Raw genomic sequence first — 19,509 nt, 5'->3', positions numbered from 1 at the left:
TATACTGGTGTTTCAGTAGGTGCAGCAATGGAAAAAAAGTCACAATGTGTGGGAGAATAATGCACGGTGTCGTCGTTCTCCCGACTGAGTAACAATTGCGCTCTGCTGATGAATAATTGAAATATTTAGAATTAAAGTGCAAAAACACATTAATTTATGATCAGATTCTCCTGTTCTTCCGACATACTCTGGAATCCTCAGGGATAGTGTAGCGCAGTAAAACAATATATTGTATCCAGGAATTGGTGTGCATTTAATGCTTGAACATTAATATCGGCATTAACATTGATAAAGTCACAAATTCCAACTAAAAGGTTGAATGCATGCTTTATTATTATTATTTCAATTTATTTCCATTGTACACCAGCACTTACATGATAAACTGCAGTAATTTGTCCACATTGAGTAGATGGCGGTGGAGGAAGCAGTTACAAGAAATGCAGATTAAAGAGACAGACAGTTTATTGATTGCCTGACGTCTTCCAAACCTTCTTTAATAGGATGTGGAAAAGTTAAGCGGTTACAAAACGAACTTTGTACAAACTTTTTATTATTAAGCAATGGTTTTAATCTCTGTGACAGTGTTGGTAATTACATGTAGAGTAATATATCTCAGTATTTGTAAAGACAGAGAAATGATCCGTAATCAATTTTTTTTGATATTTTAATTAAACAGAAAACACGCACATTCAGGCAAAATATAGAGAAAAGCCAAATCTAGTTATTTCATCACAAAGTAAAGTGATGGTTCATTAAAATAAAGTGATGTTTATATGGTAAAGCAAAGCACATTCATCATGTTCACACTGTTGGGAAAGTTCATGCTATTCTCTCAAATTTAACACAGAATATTTTCCACCAGTCTGTGCCCACCTCCAGAAATCATATACAGGATTTAAGGCTGGTGTTTACCTGAAAGGATAAGATAAACGACTTGAGAGGGTTACAGCAATGTTAGCCATCAAACAAATACATCAATACAGTATAAGATCTCCTCAGAATATTTCTACTTCAATAAGCCTCCTATTTCTTTAGTAAGTACAAAAAATGTTCTCGCTGATACTTTGGAATCACTGACCATTGGAAACACCATTAATTATCATATTAATATCGGAAACAGCCGGGACTGCACAGTGTCAGCACTGTGCTGACACAGTGTCAGTGTCAGTGTCAGTGTTAGGGTGGCACTGTGGCGCAGTGGTTAGCACCGCAGCCTCACAGCTCCAGCGACTTGGGTTTAATTCTGGGTACTGCCTGTGTGGAGTTTGTAAGTTCTCCCTGTGTCTGCGTGGGTTTCCTCCGGCTGCTCCAGTTTGCTCCCACATGCCAAAGACTTGCAGGTTGACAGGTTCATTGGCCATTACATATTGCCCCTAGTATAGGCAGGTGGTAGGGAAATGTAGCAACAGGTAGGGATGTGGTAGCAATATGGAATTAGTGCAGGATTAGTGTAAATGTGTGGTTGATGGTCAGCACAGACTCGGTGGGCAGACGGGCCTGTTTCAGCGCTGTATCTCTAAATAAAACAAGAAAATATGGAACAAATAATAAAGCATTGCTCTTACCGGGTTGATGGAGATGTAAGTTGTTGAATTACACAGTCACTGCCCATCGTTGGTGGAATGTCTGCTGTTGCAAACGTTTCACAGTGAGCATCATCATTGTTTTCAGGAATAGAGGGAAGCAGCAAAGCCGGATCAGTGCGGGTCTGAGAGCTGTATACTGTAGAGAGAAAGATTATGTGTTAATTATTGGACAGAAAGCGGGTTCAGTGTGGGTCTGAGAGCTCTATACTGTGGAGAGAAAGATTATGGGTTAATGATTGGACTGAAAGCGGGTTCACTGTGGGTCTGAGAACTGAAAACTGTGGAGAGAAAGATAATGGATTAATGATTGGACTGAAAGCGGGTTCAGTGTGGGTCTGAGAGCTGTATACTGTGGAGAGAAAGATTATGGATTAATGATTGGACTGAAAGTGGGTTCAGTGTGGGTCTGAGAGCTGTATACTGTGGAGAGAAAGATTATGCACTAATGATTGGACTGAAAGCGGGATCAGTGCGGGTCTGAGAGCTATATACTGTGGAGAGAAAGATTATGGATTAATGATTGGACTGAAAGCGGGTTCAGTGTGGGTCTGTGAGCTGTATACTGTGGAGAGAAAGATTATGCACTAATGATTGGACTGAAAGCGGGTTCAGTGCGGGTCTGAGAGCTGTATACTGTGGAGAGAAAGATTATGCACTAATGATTGGACAGAAAGCGGGTTCAGTGTGGGTCTGAGAGCTATATACTGTGGAGAGAAAGATTATGGGTTAATGATTGGACTGAAAGCGGGTTCAGTGTGGGTCTGAGAGCTATATACTGTGGAGAGAAAGATTATGGATTAATGATTGGACTGAAAGCGGGTTCAGTGCGGGTCAGAGAGCTATTTACTGTGGAGAGAAAGATTATGGATTAATGATTGGACAGAAAGTGGGTTCAGTGCGGGTCTGAGAGCTGGAAACTGTGGAGAGAAAGATTATGGATTAATGATTGGACTGAAAGCGGGTTCAGTGTGGGTCTGAGAGCTATATACTGTGGAGAGAAAGATTATGGATTAATGATTGGACAGAAAGTGGGTTCAGTGTGGGTCTGAGAGCTGTATACTGTGGAGAGAAAGATTATGGATTAATGATTGGACTGAAAGCGGGTTCAGTGCGGGTCATCTATCTATGTGTCAATATTATAAAGGGGACTGGAATTTGTTGACCTCTGAATGTTTTCCACCTCCATTCACCCTGTTGTTTCAGCAACGCCCACTGGGTGACAGCTGATCAAATGGATCTGCTGAGACTGAATCAGAATGTTCAGATTGAGCACTTGAAGGATTACCAGTGGAAGTATTAATAAGAGAGCTATCACACACCGAATATAATCAGGATCTTTTTTCTAAAATAATTCAGGCATTGATGAATCTAATTTCCTTTAATCTCAACATGAATTTCAATCAAGCAGTCTGTGGTAACACAAATTGGAAAGAAATTCAATGTAGTGACAGACAGCTGGTGACTGTGAGAGTTCAACTCACCGAGAGTGGAGAGATCACCGCCGGCACTTGTCAGTGTGAAGAGATCATCAGGACCACTGTCCAGCAACAAGTGACTATCCTGAGTTTCAATGGCTCCAGTCAGAACATCATCATAATCACCCGGAACCAGACCTGACAGGAAATAATGATACTCACAGATATCAAATGGTAAGACGAAATACTTAGAATGATATTATTAGACGTCAATCTACCCGGGCTGGCAGGGTAGATTGTGATCTTCAGCTGTAGTGAGATTAGAGGTTAGCGAATGGTAGGACCATGTCATGTCGCAGTAGTTGAGTCTCCTTTGGCCCATGCTATATTTAAAAGGCAGCCCGCAATCGATGAAAGGCAGAAGCACTCTAGGACATCTGGTGGGCGGACTGACAACTGGAGTGTTTGGCAGATGGCAGCAGCCAGAGCGAGGGTGGCTCCAAGGTTTCCTCATGCCCCCCTTCAAGTGCTCCACCAGGCAACAAGTGCAAGGATCGAAGCACTTTTCCTTTGGGAGGGGTGGAGGAAGCCTGCTAGGCAGGCACGGAGGGCATGGCAGGCGATTGAGGAGGATGTGAGCAGCCGTGAGGTGCTCCCATGCAAGAGGCTTCAGTGCAGGAATAGGATCAATGCCCTAATGTAGTGTGGCAAGGTGAGTGCCGTGCCTCACATCAAGCTGACAACCTTAAGTGACACAAATATGAAAATGAAATTGGAGACGGGGTGCCCCTACTCATTGATTCAGATCCTCTTCAATCATAGTGCAGAGATCAGTAACTGCCTCCCTGGAAAGGCACGATCTTCAGTGACACTGCTGCTCCGAAATTTGCAGGAAGCAGAGCCAATGATGGTAAGCCCACTCTGGTGGGTAGCGTATTCTGCACTCAGAAGCTGCTTGCGTGCTACTGTGCACCCTGTTCATCCACACTCTCTTCCAGCCTCACGATTCTTGTCCCTGTCTGGGTGCTGCTGACCAACTCCCGGGGACTGCAGCTCTCTCCATCTCTGATTCTCCTCCACAATGGGAGGCCTCAAAACCGGAGTGGCTGACACCTATTGTAAATTGCTGCACTCACTTCTCAAGGCCTCCATTCTTTTTACTTGGTGTATCTAAGTTCCAAGTCAGAGAGGACGCTCATCCTGAATACTTATGTTTTGATCGCCAAGATGGGCCATCCTCCAGATTGGCAATACCGCGACACAGTATATCTCGCCCTCCCTCCAGTGCCACAATGCTTTTACACCCAAAACTGACCTTCCTCTGACCTTCCCCCTGCTGGTAGAAGGCGAGTCTCTGAAAACTGTTGTTCTCGCACATCCTTTTCTAAATTGTGAATAGCTTGGAAAATTGCCATAAATTTCCTGTTTTATAGGCTCAGTTACCAGTCCAACGCCTTAAAGTGCAGCCTCCACCCACCAGCTCTGCCGACTCTGGGAATATCACCTAACAGTGTGAAGATGTCGAGCTTCCTTTGCACCGCTATCCAGTGGTATTTCCCCCACCCCTCCCTCCCTCCCCCAACCCCGCCCCCCCCGGCTGTCTGTGGTCACTGTGTGACAAAATTCTGCCCTCCGTTTTAATGTCACATGTATCCCATTGAATCACCCATCCAACATGCACACACATTTCACACATCACCGCCCAGACAACAGTGTCAGAAAACATCATGAACTGAAAATTTCATTCCATTATACTACTGGGTGCAATCGGGATGATTTTGTTGAAATCCAAATTATTTATCAATTTTTTTAAACTAAAATCACTCAGCAATGCTCCATATCTTCAGCAGCATCATTTTACGGTGATTAAGTTCTTTTATATTTAGTTGTTAGTTTTAGATAGCAGACAGCGTGATGGATTAAAAAACGTGACGGTGACAAGTGAAATTGTACCCACCCTGAAGACTGGATGAGTTCCTTTCAGGATTTTCTGATCCAGGATCCGTGTCGCCCAAACTGTGACTGGTGTAATATTCAATCTGATTGAGGGACTCAATGGAATCAGAAACTGTTAAACACAAACATGGATGGTTATTGGAGAGATTGATTGGGACGTTCGAGTAAATAGCATAATACCGTCATCATCTGGTGACAATGTCCTGGGACTTTGTATCTGACACGATTGTGAAACATTCATCACAGGGATTGCAGTGGTTCAAGTGCAACTGGAGATGGACCATAAATGTTGGCTCATATAGTGAGCAGTTAAAACAATACACAGGACAGCTGGTGAGTCAGATTTCAGACATTAGAGCAGAGACAATAGTGTAAAACATAGTCAGTTAGCACAGTTTCTTCACCCAGAATCCCTCCACTCTGTCCCTGTCTCTTTCCCTTTCAGAATCTCAAACGGCGCATTGGTTCCAAAACCGAAACCCACCCCGGACAATGGGGCAGAAAAGAGTGCAAGGAGGCTAATAACGGATTTGATCTTCGAGTCATCGAGTCGTACAGCATAGAAACAGGTCCCTTGGCCCTCCGCGTCATGCCGACCATAATGCCTATCTATACTAATACCACCTGCCTGCATTAGTTCCATATCCCTCGATGCCTTGCTCTTTCAAGTACCTCTCCAGATGCCTCTTGAATGTTGATACTGTTCGTGCCTCCACCACCTCCTCTGGCAGCTCATTCCAGATACCCACTATTCTTCGTGTGAAAAATGTACCCCTTTGATCCCCTTTAAACATCCTCCCTCTCACCTTAAAGTTATGTCCTCTAGTTTTAGTCACCCCTACCATGGGAAACAGACTCTGGCTATCTACCCTATCTATGCCTCTCATAATTGTATTTACCTCCATCATGTCCCCTCTCAGCCTCCTTCGCTTCAGGGAAAACAGACCCAGCCTATCCAATCTCTCTTCAGAAATCAAGCCCTCCAAACCAGGTAACATCCTGGTGAACCCTTTCTGCACGCTCTCTAACTTAAGCACATCTTTCCTGTCATGCAGCGAAAAGAATTGCACACCGTACACCTAGTGCAGCCTAACCAATGGTATGTACAAGTGTAACATTACGTCCCAACTCTTGTACTCACTGCCTCAGCCAATGAAGGCAAGCACGCCATAAGCCTTGTTCCCCACCCTGTCTACCAGTGTTGCCACTTTCAGGGAGCAATGTACTTGCACACCATGGTCTCTCTGCTCAGCAACACTCCCCAGTGCCCTGCCATTCATTGTATATGTCCTGCCCTGGTTTAACATCCCAGAATGCATTACTTCGCACTTGCCTGCGTTAAATTCCATTTTCCAATCCCTTGCCTACTTTTCAGTTGATCTGCATCCTGTTGTAACCTTAGACAACCTTCTTCACTGTCCACTATACCTGCAATCTTGGTGTCATCTGCAAACTTACTAATCATGTCCCCTACTTCTCATCCAAGTCATTAATATATATGACAAACAACAGAGGGCTCAGCACCGATCCCTGCGGCGCACCACTGATCACCAGCCTCCAATCTGAAGAACATTATCATTACCAAAAGGATGTAGATGCTTTGGAGAGGGTACAGAGGTGGTTCACCAGGATGTTGCTTGGTATGGACGGCGCTAGAAATGAAGAGAGGTTAAGTAGATTAGGTTTGTTTTCATTAGAAAGACAGAGGTTGAGGGGGGACCTGATTGAGGTGTACAAAATGATGAGAGGTATAGACAGGGTGGATAGCAAGTAGCTTTTTCCCAAAGTGGGGGATTCAATTACTCGGGGTCACGAGTTCAAAGTGAGAGGGGAAAGGTTTAAGGGAGATATGCGTGGAAAGTTCTTTACACAGAGGGTGGTGGGTGCCTGGAACGCGTTGCCAGCGGAGGTGGTGGAAGCGGGCACGATAGCGTCTTTTACGATGTATCTAGACAGATACATGAATGGGCAGGAAGCAAAGAGATACAGACCCTTAGAAAATAGGCGACATGTTTAGATAGAGGATCTGGACGTCGCAGGCTTGGCGGGACGAAGGGCCTGTTCCTGTGCTGTAATTATCTTTGTTCTTTTGTTCTTTAACAACCCTCCACCACTACCCTCTGCCTCCTATCAGCCAGCCAATTTAGTATCCAATTGGCTACCTCACCCTGGATCCCATGTGTTCGAACCTTCCCGAACAACCTACCATGCGGGGTCTTGTCAAACGCCTTGCTAAAGTCCATGTACACAACGTCCACCGCCCTACCCTCGCTAATCCTTTTGGGCACCTCCTCAAAATACTCAATCAAATTCGTCAGACATGATTTCCCACGCACAAAGCCATGCTGACTATCCTCATCAGATCTTGCATTTCCAGATGCATATAAATCCTGTCTTTCAGAATCCCTGCGAATAACTTCCCCACCAATGATGTAAGGCTCACCAGCCTGTAGTTCGCTGGCTTATCCCTGCTTCCCTCCTTAAATAAATTCACGACATTAGCTATCCTCCAGTCTTCCGGTACTTCACCTGTGGCTAACGATGATGCAAAACTCTCTGCCAAGGCCCCAGAAATCTCCTGACCTGGAAGAGGGTGTAGAAGGGTGGGTTAGTAAATTTGCAGATGACACTAAGGTCGGTGGAGTTGTGGATAGTGCCGAAGGATGTTGTCGGGTACAGAGAGACATAGATAGGCTGCAGAGCTGGGCTGAGAGATGGCAAATGGAGTTTAATGCGGAAAAGTGTGAGGTGATTCACTTTGGAAGGAGTAACAGGAATGCAGAGTACTGGGCTAATGGGAGGATTCTTGGTACTGTAGATGAACAGAGAGATCTTGGTGTCCAGGTGCATAAATCCCTGAAGGTTGCTAACCAGGTTAATAGGGCTGTTAAGAAGGCATATGGTGTGTTAGCTTTTATTAGTAGGGGGGGTCGAGTTTCGGAGCCACGAGGTCATGCTGCAGCTGTACAAAACTCTGGTGAGACCGCACCTGGAGTATTGCGTGCAGTTCTGGTCACCGCATTAGAGGAAGGATGTGGAAGCTATGGAAAGGGTGCAGAGGAGATTTACTAGGATGTTGCCTGGTATGGAGGGAAGGTCTTACGAGGAAAGGCTGAGGGACTTGAGGTTGTTTTCGTTGGAGAGAAGGAGGAGGAGAGGTGACTTAATAGAGACATATAAGATAATCAGAGGGTTAGATAGGGTGGATAGTGAGCGTCTTTTTCCTCGGATGGTGATGGCAAACACGAGGGGACATAACTTCAAGTTGAGGGGTGATAGATATCGGACAGATGTGAGAGGTAGTTTCTTTACTCAGAGAGTAGTAAGGGCGTGGAACGCCCTGCCTGCAGCAGTAGTAGATTCGCCAACTTTAAGGGCATTTAAGTGGACATTGGATCGACACATGGATGAAAATGGAATAGTGTAGGTCAGATGGTTTCACAGGTCGGCGCAACATCGAGGGCCGAAGGGCCTGTACTGCGCTGTAATGTTCTAAATTCTAAATTCCTCTCTTGCCTCCCATAGGATCCCAGGATACACCTGGTCAGGCCCTGGAGATTTATCCACCTTAATGCGCTTCAAAACCTCCAACACCTCCTCTCTTGTAATGTTGCTATACGTCAGGAGATCGCTGTCCCTTCCCTTGAACTCGTTAGCTTCCGTGACCTTCTGCACGGTAAATACAGACGAAAAGTATTCCTTTAAGACCTCGCCCATTTCCCGTGGCTCAACACACAGATTACCGCACCGGTCCTGAAAGGGATCTAATCTCTCCCTAGCTACCCATTTCCTCTTAATATACTTATAGAATCGTTCAGGATTCGCCTTTACCTTATCTGCCAGGGAAATCGTCTTTGTGTGTTTTGTTGTAACCTCAGACATTTATCTGAATGGTTAAATCGCTCTCCAAATATATCGCAGGACAAAGCTTTCATCGATTTGGTAGTGTTTTTGCTCCACTATCATGAAGTGGAATTGGCAGATTTCATTTTAAAGTTCAGCATCAAAGTGTTGGAATAAGCTTTTTGTAGAAACCACCGATTTCGGGTAAGAAGTTCCTGATGGGAACGTATTTCTAATCCAGTCACCCAGGGAAATAATATCTGAGATAATCTGACTGTCTCCTTCTGAGAGCAGTGACTATTTATGGTCCAGTTTAAATGGAATAAAATGACATGATAGTTGCAAAGAAACAGAAATCACGTTCTTTTAGCAGTCGTGACGGGTGGGAATCTTCCCAAACCCATTGCTCATCTTACTGATCACAGAGATATAGACACACTCGCACTGTGATAGGACTCCTTCACATGGTGATAGTGAACGGATTTCTGACAGTGTTCAGTAAGTAAACTGACCATTAAAATGAGGTATTTAAGCGGAAGTGACATTTGCCTCCTGAAAATTCGGTATGAAATATAAAACACAGACCTGAACGCCTGATCTGATAGGAATCCTTGCCAGGTGGAATATTCTCAATCTCTTCATAAATTGCATGGTACAAACCAGCCGGTGAACCCTTGCCACTCGTGATAGAACCTGTCAGATGGAAGGTGGGAATGATTAAAGTTTAGTTACAACCCATGAGCGTTTAACAGTAAATTATCTGCGAACACATCCAAATCACAGAGATGGTGATAGTAAAGAGACAAAGCCAGGTGTTGTGAATGCGGAGTAGTTTTGTTGTGCTTATTTTCGTATATGTCTATGTATCTATCTTTCTGCATACTCATATATTTACCTGCAGCAGACTGGGGACAAATTCAATAAAGTTTGTTAGAAACGATCTCCCCCTGACAAAGGCATGCTGACTGCCCCCGATTAATGCCTGCCTCTCCAAGTGGAGATTAATCTTGTTCCTCGGATTTTTTTTCCAATAGTTTCCCTACCACTGATGTTAGATTCAAAAGCCTGTAATTACCTGGTTTAGCCCTGCTACCCCTATTGAATAATGGTACCACATTCACTGTTCTCAGTCCTCTGGTACATCTCCTGTGACCAGACAGGATTTGAAAATATGTGTCAAAGCCCCTGCTATCTCCATCCTTGTCTCAGATAACAGCCTGTGGCTCATCTCATCTGGGCCTGAGGATTTATCCATTTTAAGCCCACTAAATCATCTAATACTTCCTAACTTTCAACGTTAATTTGTTCAAGCATATCACCATCCCCCTTCCTGGTCTCTACACCGACATCATCCGTCTCCATGGTGAACACAGATGAAAAGTAATCATCAAAAACTTAATCTATGTCCTCTGTCTCCACACACTGATGGCTACTTTGGTCCCTAATCGGCCCCACTCTTTCCCTGGTTATCCTCTATCCCATAATATACTTAAAACAACGCCTTGGGAGTTTCCTTTATCTTGCTCACCAGTGTTTGTGCATGTCCCCTCTTCGCTCTCCGAAGTCATTTTTTAAGTACCCCTCTCCTTTCTATCCTCCTCAAGGGCAGCCGCTGTTATCAGCACTCTGATTCTGTCACAAACCTCCTTGTGATTCCTTATCTAATCCTCCATATCCCTTGACATCCAGGGTTCCCTGGACTTGTTGCTCCTACCCTTCAACTTTACGGGAACATGTTGGCCCTGATATCTCACTATTTCCTTTTTAAATGGAAGAGCCCATGGGATCCATGGCAATTTAGCAAATTGGATCCAAAGTTGGCTTAGTGCAGGAGGCAGAGGGTGATTGTCGATGGTTGTTTTTGCGATTGGAAGCCAGTGACCAGTGGTGTACTACAGGAATCGGTTCTGGGACCCTTACGGTTTGGAATGTACATTAATGATTTAGATGTGAATATAGGAGTAATGTTAGTAAGTCCGCAGATGACACGAAAATTACTGATGTCATAAACAGTGAGGAGGAAAGCTTTAGATTGCAGGACGATAAAGATGGGCTGGCAAGATGGGAGGGGGAATAGCAAATGCAATTTAATCCTGAGAAGTGTGAGGTGATACATTTTGGGAGGACTAACAAGGCAAAGGAATATAGAATGGATTGTAGGACCCTAAGAAGTACAGAGGGTCAGAGGGACCTTGGCATACTTGCCCATAGATCAGTTAAGGCAGCACAACAGGGAGATAAGTTGGTTAGGAAGGCATATGCAATACTTGTATTTATGAGCCGAGGCATAGAATATAAGAGCAGGGAGGTTACGATGGAGCTGTATAAAATGATAGTTAAGTCACAACTGGAGTACTATGTACAGTTCTGGGCACCACTCCATCGGAAGGATGTGTGTGCACTGGACAGAGTGCTGAGGGGGTTCACCTGGGCTCGAGTATTTCAATTATGAAGCGAGACTGGATAGGCTAGGGTTGTTTTCTTGAGAGCAGAGAAGGCTGAGGGAGGACCTGATTGAGGCATACAAATTTATGAAGGGCATTGATATGATAGATAGGAAGAAACGTGCTCCGTTAGCGGCGGGGTCAGTAACCAGGGGGAATATATTTAAAGTAAGGGGCAGGAGTTTGAGAGGAGAATTGGGGAAGAAAATATTCACAAAGAGGATGTTTGGAGTCTGGAACACACTGCCAGAAGGGATGGTAGAGGCAGTACCCTCACAACATTTAAGGTATTTAGATGAGCACTTGAAATGCCATGGCATCCAAGGCTAAGGGACAAGGGCTGAGTAATGGGATTAGAATAGATAGGTGCTTGATGGCTGGCACAGACACGATGGGCGGAAGGGCGCGTTTCTCTGCTGTATAACTCGACTACTCTATGGCCCGTTCTCCTGCTTGTAAAATACCTCCAGTCTAGCGAGGTTACCAGGCTCGATCTTATCAGCTTTAGGACTGTCATGTCACATGAGCCTGTTCTGATCGGGTCCTTGTTTGAGACAACAGGCCTATGCTGTCCTAGATATAGAATCTTTCTTAATAAGAGAGAGCGAGCCATTTCTAGAAGAACTCTATATTATTATGAAAAGTGTCATTTATTAAGAGTCCCATTTGTTATAGTAAATCAGGAGTTCGTTGAATGGGTGAAATATGAGTGGAAGCGGTGTTTTGGAATCTGGAATCACCGCTGGTGAATGCATAAGGTCCTATACAAATATCACTTGTAAAAGTAACAGACAGAGCCAGCTGGACAGCTCGAGATTGGATGCCCAGAGCCAGAATCTGAAGGGCTGGAATTGATACCCAATGGATGAAGGAAGATTAACAGTCAAATAAATAGCTGAATGTACAGCCCAAAAATGTCAAGAGAACTTCCGGATCCATTGTTCCAATAAGTACATTTTCCAGACTTTCATGAATTATGTGCTGAACTCTCACAGTGAATGTGGACAATTCAAATCACTCTCCATTTCAAATGTCACATTCTATTAATTCCGGAGAACTTTGAATGGAGAAAATCAGCAAAAACGAGTACAATGTATTTCTAACAAGGCCAGTTGGCAGTCCATGGAAAGCTGCAATGAACGAGAGTTTTGCAAGGATATGACACAATATCTGGGATCTTGTGTTGGATCCGCGGTAAGATATGGACCTCACCTCTTCTGAGTGACTTTTTCTGTACAACCACTATCAGTGAGATCAACACAGAGATTAGCAGAACTCCGAAGCAGCCCGCAACTAGGATGGAAGTAGTTTTATATCCCTGTTCTTAATGACAATAATACAGAAGGTTTTAACACAGACACAGTCCATCTCACACAATAAAATATTTACAAGAAGTATTTAATAATTATATCCACTGCTTCCGGGCAATGAGTTGGGCTGAACATTCCCCATTATGAGTGGTGCACATTGCACCAGAGGAATGTATGAGCCAGTCTAAATTACAGAGACAGGACCCCCATGTTTCTGATGAGTACAGGGCAGTTCAGGTACAGTCAGAAACTGGGATTAGCAGAATTTCAATCAGACCATTTGAAATATCCGGTGAGGCAAAGAATTATCCATTCAGTGAGAACGTGCTCATAGTATCTTCAGAAAATGACAACAATACCAATTCAACTAATACAAACCCTAACACTCGCTGGAATAGTAATAATGATAAGTACCTGCAGATGTGGACGGGAAAACAATTGGAGGCACATCGAGTCCTGTGGAATATATTGTACAAAAAAGTTCAGAAAGATGAAATTTCAGCACTTTCCATTTAAACGATAAATACTGTTCTTAATTTCCTGAAGTCATGAGTCAATTTAACAAAACAACCTTAACCCCACTCTCCAAACCCTGCCATCCTCACCGGAACAAATCACACTGGCATCTTCCTTGTGATCACAGTCAGATTGAGCTGGCGATGAGGAAGGACAGTCGGCCAGAGAAGATTCGCTTCCGGTGCACTTCACCTCATCCAGCCAGATAACACCGTCACCCTGGGAAAAATTAGCCCCTCCTGGGGCCAATAGAGCGTGGCCACAACCCAGCTGCCTGCAGACAACATTGGCATCGGCCATATCCCAGGAGTCATCACACACCGTGCCCCAGATGTTATTGCACAATATCTCCACTCTCCCGGAGCAGTTGGTGTTCCCTCCAAACAGGCGCAACCATTGTCCCGAATCTGTCAAAGAGAATCAATGATTATTATTGATGTAGTATAAGACAGGAGTACAATTGTTGGTATAGTAAAGAGGAAGTAGCACCTGGTGAAAGCACACGTTTACAATCATATTCTCGAATGCAGTCCTCTGATCTATGGAGCTGCTCCTTTGCTGCATTTGCTTCTGTTGAGAAGAGAAACATGCTGACTGTGTCAGACACCGATGTTTCAAATGACACTTGCACATTGAGAGGTTTGTATTGTTACCTGAACAAACAACACCAGCATCCTCCCTGTGTTCACAGTTGTGTTTACCCCACGGTTCTGTTTGACACTGCCAAAGGAACGATTCATGTGAAATACACTTCATCCCATCGAGCCAAATGGTTCCGGATCCTTCTCCGAATGACTGAGTGTAATAATCGATAGAACTGAGGGGACCGCACTGTAATTGTTTACAGATCAATTCTGCAACAGGTCTATCAAGTGTATCCGAGCACACTGTTCCCCAGGTGCCATTGTAGAACACTTCCACTCTCCCCTCACAGCGATGTTTCCCATTCAGCAGCTGCAGCTCTTTGTGCTCTGTTAATGACACAAGAAATATCCAGATGTTTAGATTGATAACTTGCTATATGTTCATATTGCACAGTTCAACACATGCTGCACCGGTTGTGGTCACTGATTGTCGGTAATTATTTCAGAAAAACTGACAGCCCATAATGTAATGAAGAATAATAAACACGGATTTCACAACAGGAAGACAAACAACGTTATTGAATTAATTGAATAAGTTACAGAAAGATAATTCAGTCGATGCAATATGCATGTTTGTTTTTCTCCAAAGGCCTCTGTCAAGGTACCACATAGTAGGATCATTACTGGGGTCAGAGCATGTGGAGTTAGGAGATCAGTGGAAGAATGGTAGAAAACTGGCGACAAAGCAAACCGTCATTGTTAAAGATGGTAACCCAGAATGGTGGAAGGTGGGAAGTTGTGTTACACAGGGCTGGTGTCACTGCTGCTCAACATTTACATGAATGATTTGGACTTAGACAAGGGGTACATCATTTCAAAATTTAAGATGACAGCAATTTGGGGATATAGTTAACACTAAGAAAGCCAAGGACAAAATATGGAAGACGTTAATAAACGGGCAGAATGGGCATACAATTGCCAAATGAGTTTTAATACAGATAAGTCGAAGTTGGTGAGTTTTGATAGGAAGAATAAAGATGCCACATGTACTTGCTTGGAAAATACGAGTGAAAATGATGTAGATATCTCGGGATACAGAGACACTAATCACTAATAAACTGACAGAGACCGAAGCTTTTGATCATAAATATAGGATAATCATGAATAAATCTGAAAGGAAATTCAGGAGAGTTTTTGTTTTACCTGGGGAGTGGTTTGAATTTTGAATTCTGAACACATGCAATTGTTGAAGTGAACAGCACGGATGCCTTTCAGGTAAAGCTATATAAGTACATGAGGGAGAAAGAACTAGGCGGATATGCAAAGAGGGTTAGATGCAGTAATGTGGGGCGATAATCGTGGGCAACATCAGCACCACATTGACCAATTAGGCCGAATGGCCAGATTCTGTGCTGTTCATTTTATGTAATTTGATGTAATAGCTTCCCTGTGAAGCCACGTGCACAACACTACGGAAAATGCGTATTTGGAAGCACCGTTACCTGAACACATGACCCTCACATCTTCTTTATGAGAACAGTCGTGGTTACCCCACGATGCTGAGGGACATTTCCAGAGAAATGATTCGTTACTGGAACACTTCAGTTCATCCAACCAAACTGGCCCTGAGCCTGGTCCACAAGATGCAGGAAGTGCCATGTCCAATGCCTTTCCACAACCCAGCTGTTTGCAAACCACGTCAGCGTCCGCCAGATCCCAGGAATCATCACAAACTGAGCCCCAGGTCCCATTGTAATAAATCTCCACTCGGCCAGTACATGGGCTTCCACCGTCAGACAGCCTTAACTGCACGTGGTCTGTTGGACAACAGTACATGAGGGTTATACTTTCAATACACATTCACCTCATCACTCATTACAACTCATTGTGCCATCACCAGCATTAAAAACAACATGTTAAATGTGCATGTGACAGTTAAATAAAACAATACAACAGAATATATGTTTACACTTACTTCTTGCATAGAATGTAAAGAACAGAAATGTTTCAGATATCCTACGACATCTGACTTTGACAAGTCTCCCGTTTCCCTTTTATGTTTTGAATGCGGTTTACGGTGTTGCGCAGGCAATCACTCACACGATTAACAGTTAATTTATACTCATGTTATGTAACTGTATCAGTTTCTTGTCCATGTATGTTACCCTTATTTGTTATGTTCATAAGACATTTACTGCTATCTCCTTTTTCCTTCATCTCTGTGGAAGCGAACAAAAATGTGAATTCAGGGTGATGGTATGGGGTGCGGGTGGGGGTGGGGAACAGATAGGAAGTTAGACCTGGTGGGTTAGCGAAGAAAGAGAAGTAGTGGAGGCGAATGAATGGATGTTTTTGAACTTTGTGCCAAAAAAGTGCACGAACTCCTCTCACTTATTTTTGGAGTTGAGGGTGGACGAAGCAGGGGAGGGATTCAGGAGGAAGATTTATGATGGAGGAGATATGCTGTACGTTTTCATTGCCTTCCTGCATGATCTTTGTCTAACGGGTGGTTTTAGTGAAGAAGAGCAGGGCCCGATGATGCTTTATGTGATTGATCCATTCAGGATTATATTACCAGATAGTTCGCCAGATGTCACCGTGCCTTTCTGTTTTTTTAATTCTTTCATGGGCTGTGGGTGTCACTGGCAAGGCCAGCATTTGTTTAATCTACTCTATTTATTTCTTCCACTTCATACTGGAGAATGTAACGTTCACAAGTTCTACCCTTAGACATCAGCCTTGCAATATGCTGTATCTTCGTGCAGAACTATGTTCTAGGGTTGTGTTGATTGGAACATTATCACAAATCAATTTAATATTAATTGCATAACAGAATCACTTACTTTTGTAAGGATGGGACTCTGCCATTGACAATGAAGACATCTGAGTAATTTTAGAGATAAACCACACGTCTGAACAGAGAATATGCAGACCTATCTGTCCATACAGACTGCTGCTATTATGTTCAATGAGCAGACGAATCTTGTGAGGCACATTATCAATTGCTATTGTCTGTAAAATATCAATGAACTAAACTACCAATTATATCAATATGTGACTGTTGGAGGGAACAACGAAGGCAGAAAACAGGATCTCTCTGCAAAATGTTGGACAGGATCAGGAAGTGTCACTGGACAATTGAACTCCAGATGTGTAGACCTCCTGGCTGAGCAGGAAACCAGTATTCAATCTGGACTGGACCAAAATGATTGGACTAATTGCGTCAGGCACTTTGGGGAATAAGAATCAGGATGTGACCCATCACATAGAGAAGCAGAAGACAAGGAGAAGACACATGGCTTCTGTAGGCGGACATAAATGTTGGGTGGAGCTGGACATCAACCTAACTAAAGAACAAGATGCATACTCTACTCTGTCCAGTGACTGAGTGTGTAATAACCAATCGGCTCTGTAAACTTCTGACGTGAAATGATGGAATGTATTGAATTCCACTGTGTCCGAAAAAAATACTTACTGTAACCAATCGGTATCAAATCTGAATCATTAACTATCTCATGTGTTGTCGGATCCACTCTGTCATATTTAAACAAATGCTCGTTGGAACAACCCCAGAACATCTGTCGAGGCTTTCATTCTGCACAATACAACTTCCCCAGAACACATGCCTGCATTGACATGCTGCACAATGGAACTTTGAAGCATATAGTCCAAAACATCTGTCTACTTTTACACACAGCCGAATGAAACTTACACCAGAACAACTCCCACACAGCTACCTCCACTTATATACTGTACAATAGAACTGATTGCAAGCTCGGCGCCGGATTTGACACCAGAGATGAGATTCCAATTCCATATTCTATTTATCACAAGGCCGTTATCTTTAACCTCTATCACCCTTCACCTCCCTTCCGGCCTCAGCCCATCTGCTGCTGAAATGCTCACCCATGATTTGTTGTCTGTAGAACCGCATCTTTCAATGTTCTCCCGGGTGATCACCCATCCTGCATCCTCCAGAAACATCAGCTCATCCAAACCTTTGTCGCCTGTCCTCCATGAAGCCTCTCTCAGGAGCGCTACTGCACTCACTGGTTTCCCTGCCACCAATGCCTCGAGTTTTCAATTATGATCTTCATGTTCAGACACATTCATGCTCTCCCCCTGCCATTAGTATAACCTCCTCCAGCCTGAATCATTTCGAGAGCTCTACATTTCTCTGAATCCAGCTTCTTGTATATCTCCCACTTCCATCCCCCACAACTTTCAGTCTAGCCTTTAACCATCTAACCACCCAGATGAGAATTTCCACCCCAAACATCTCTGTGTCTCCGCCTCTTCAAATCCAACCATCTGACTGAAAATGTCGTCACCCACTTGAGCATCTCTTTGTCTGGCTCTGTGTCAGTTTTCTGTCGATTACATTCCTGATAAACTCTTTGTGATGTATGTGTTTATTGAAAGTTCTGTAAGAAAAAAGTTCTTGTTGTTTAATTGTGTCCATGTCCTCTCTCTCTGCACACCACCCCCATCCATCCCCAGCTCCCCGACCGCCCACCATCCTCATTCCCTGCCCCCAAGTGAAATTACTGATTTGAGACACGCAGGAACAAGTAACCTGTATTATCACTTTTCTCAGCAGATTAGACATTTCACTTCTTTGTTTTTGTAAAAGCAGTGAAGAATTTGTTTACCTGAACACAGGACCCCAATATCCATACTGTCAGTGAGAGACGAATTCAATGTGAACAAACTGCAGTTCTGGAGCTGCAATTCATTTCCGACACATTGGACATCATTCACCCAGACGGGTCCTTCACCCTTTCCGTCCTTTGGATAGTTATAAGTGGCTGTCGCTTCACCACAGCCCAGCTGTGTGCAGACAACGTTGGCATCATTCAGGGTCCAGAGTCTGTCCTGCAATCTCGTCCAGCTGCCGGTGTAGTAAATCTCCACTCGCCCATCACACCAGCTTCCCCCGTTAGTCAGCTTTAGTGACCAATTTTCATCTACAATATGAAACACAATGGTGAAATTGAAGCATAATTCACTGCCACTAGAAAAGTTATTAATTTTGATGGTTACTATTTCTGTCATCATTGTTCAGAAGGCTTGTCGGCAGATGTCGTTCACCATCACCTTTTCTCAGTAAATACATTTTGGAGACATACCGAGTGGCTTCCGCTGTTTAAACTGGGGGCCAAGGGTAAAATGAACTGGAGGTGAGCGCGGCACATACCGGCAGTTGATCAGTCATGAGACTGAAGGGTGGGGCAGGGGCTTTAAATGGCTCCTGACAGATGACAGTTCCTTTCATCCCATATGGAGAGAAACAGACCAGTTTACGTTGCCACAATGCTTCCGATGACATCTGAAGTCGCCTCACAGGCAATGAAGCACTTTTGATTCGTGGTCACTAATGCAATAGGTGACAGACCCGAGGGACTGAAGGTTGTCCTCCTGTCCACATGGACTGATATTTCCTGCTCTCGCCCTGTACTTGAAGCGTCATCAACTTTTCTTCCAATTTCTCCCCCGCATTTTCACATAGTCCATCTTCAACTCTTCCATTCACTTCCTTAACATCTCTGTCTCTAATTCTGGGGATAGGCTATTAACCAATATCAAGAGTAAGCCCAGTGACTCTCACAGTTATCATGTCTATGATTCCTCAAACCACGATTCCTAGAATGATTCTATCACATTCTTCCACTTTCTCCATCTGCATTGTATCTGTCTGGTGATGCAACCGATCAGACCAGTGCTTCCAGATATGTCTTCCTTTTTCCACATCCGAGGACTCTCCTCACCTCCTCATCCACCCACCATGGTTGACAGGGCCCCATCACGCCCATTCCATTTCCCATACCTCTGCTTTCACCCTTTCCCCCCCTCGC

General features: G+C 44.0%; 1 protein-coding gene across 2 annotated transcripts; it reads right to left on the bottom strand.

The window, feature by feature from the left end:
* Positions 1-327: 327 nt before the first annotated feature.
* LOC137362338 (antigen WC1.1-like) lies at positions 328-18,389 on the bottom strand. 2 transcript variants are annotated; one of them, XM_068026750.1, is made up of 12 exons: positions 18,307-18,389; positions 15,157-15,471; positions 13,724-14,041; positions 13,560-13,640; positions 13,160-13,477; positions 12,969-13,010; positions 12,457-12,567; positions 9,386-9,493; positions 4,959-5,069; positions 3,068-3,199; positions 1,566-1,722; positions 328-912 (listed from the first exon to the last, which is right to left on the bottom strand). In XM_068026750.1, exons 1-12 carry the CDS (start codon positions 18,329-18,331, stop codon positions 909-911), a joined length of 1,722 nt encoding a protein of 573 aa, XP_067882851.1. In that variant the 5' UTR covers positions 18,332-18,389; the 3' UTR covers positions 328-908. The 2 variants fall into 2 exon arrangements, with proteins under 2 accessions (XP_067882851.1, XP_067882852.1); XM_068026751.1 differs by lacking the exon at positions 12,457-12,567.
* Between the last annotated feature and the right edge of the window lie 1,120 nt (positions 18,390-19,509).

The sequence above is a fragment of the Heterodontus francisci genome, unplaced genomic scaffold, assembly GCF_036365525.1.
Source record: "Heterodontus francisci isolate sHetFra1 unplaced genomic scaffold, sHetFra1.hap1 HAP1_SCAFFOLD_236, whole genome shotgun sequence".
Lineage (NCBI taxonomy): Eukaryota > Metazoa > Chordata > Chondrichthyes > Heterodontiformes > Heterodontidae > Heterodontus > Heterodontus francisci.
The sequence above is the reverse complement of the archived record's forward strand: the minus strand, read 5'-3'. Positions and strand labels throughout refer to the sequence as shown.

Coding starts and splice junctions, on each gene's coding strand:
- LOC137362338 (XM_068026750.1), bottom strand. CDS start 18,331: ATGGATATTGGGGTCCTGTGTTCAG. Junction 13,478..13,559: donor TAAACGTGTGCTTTCACCAG/GTGCTACTTCCT, acceptor TCTCTTTGACAG/ATTCGGGACAATGGTTGCGC. Junction 12,568..12,968: donor TTTCCCGTCCACATCTGCAG/GTACTTATCATT, acceptor ATTGTCATTAAG/AACAGGGATATAAAACTACT.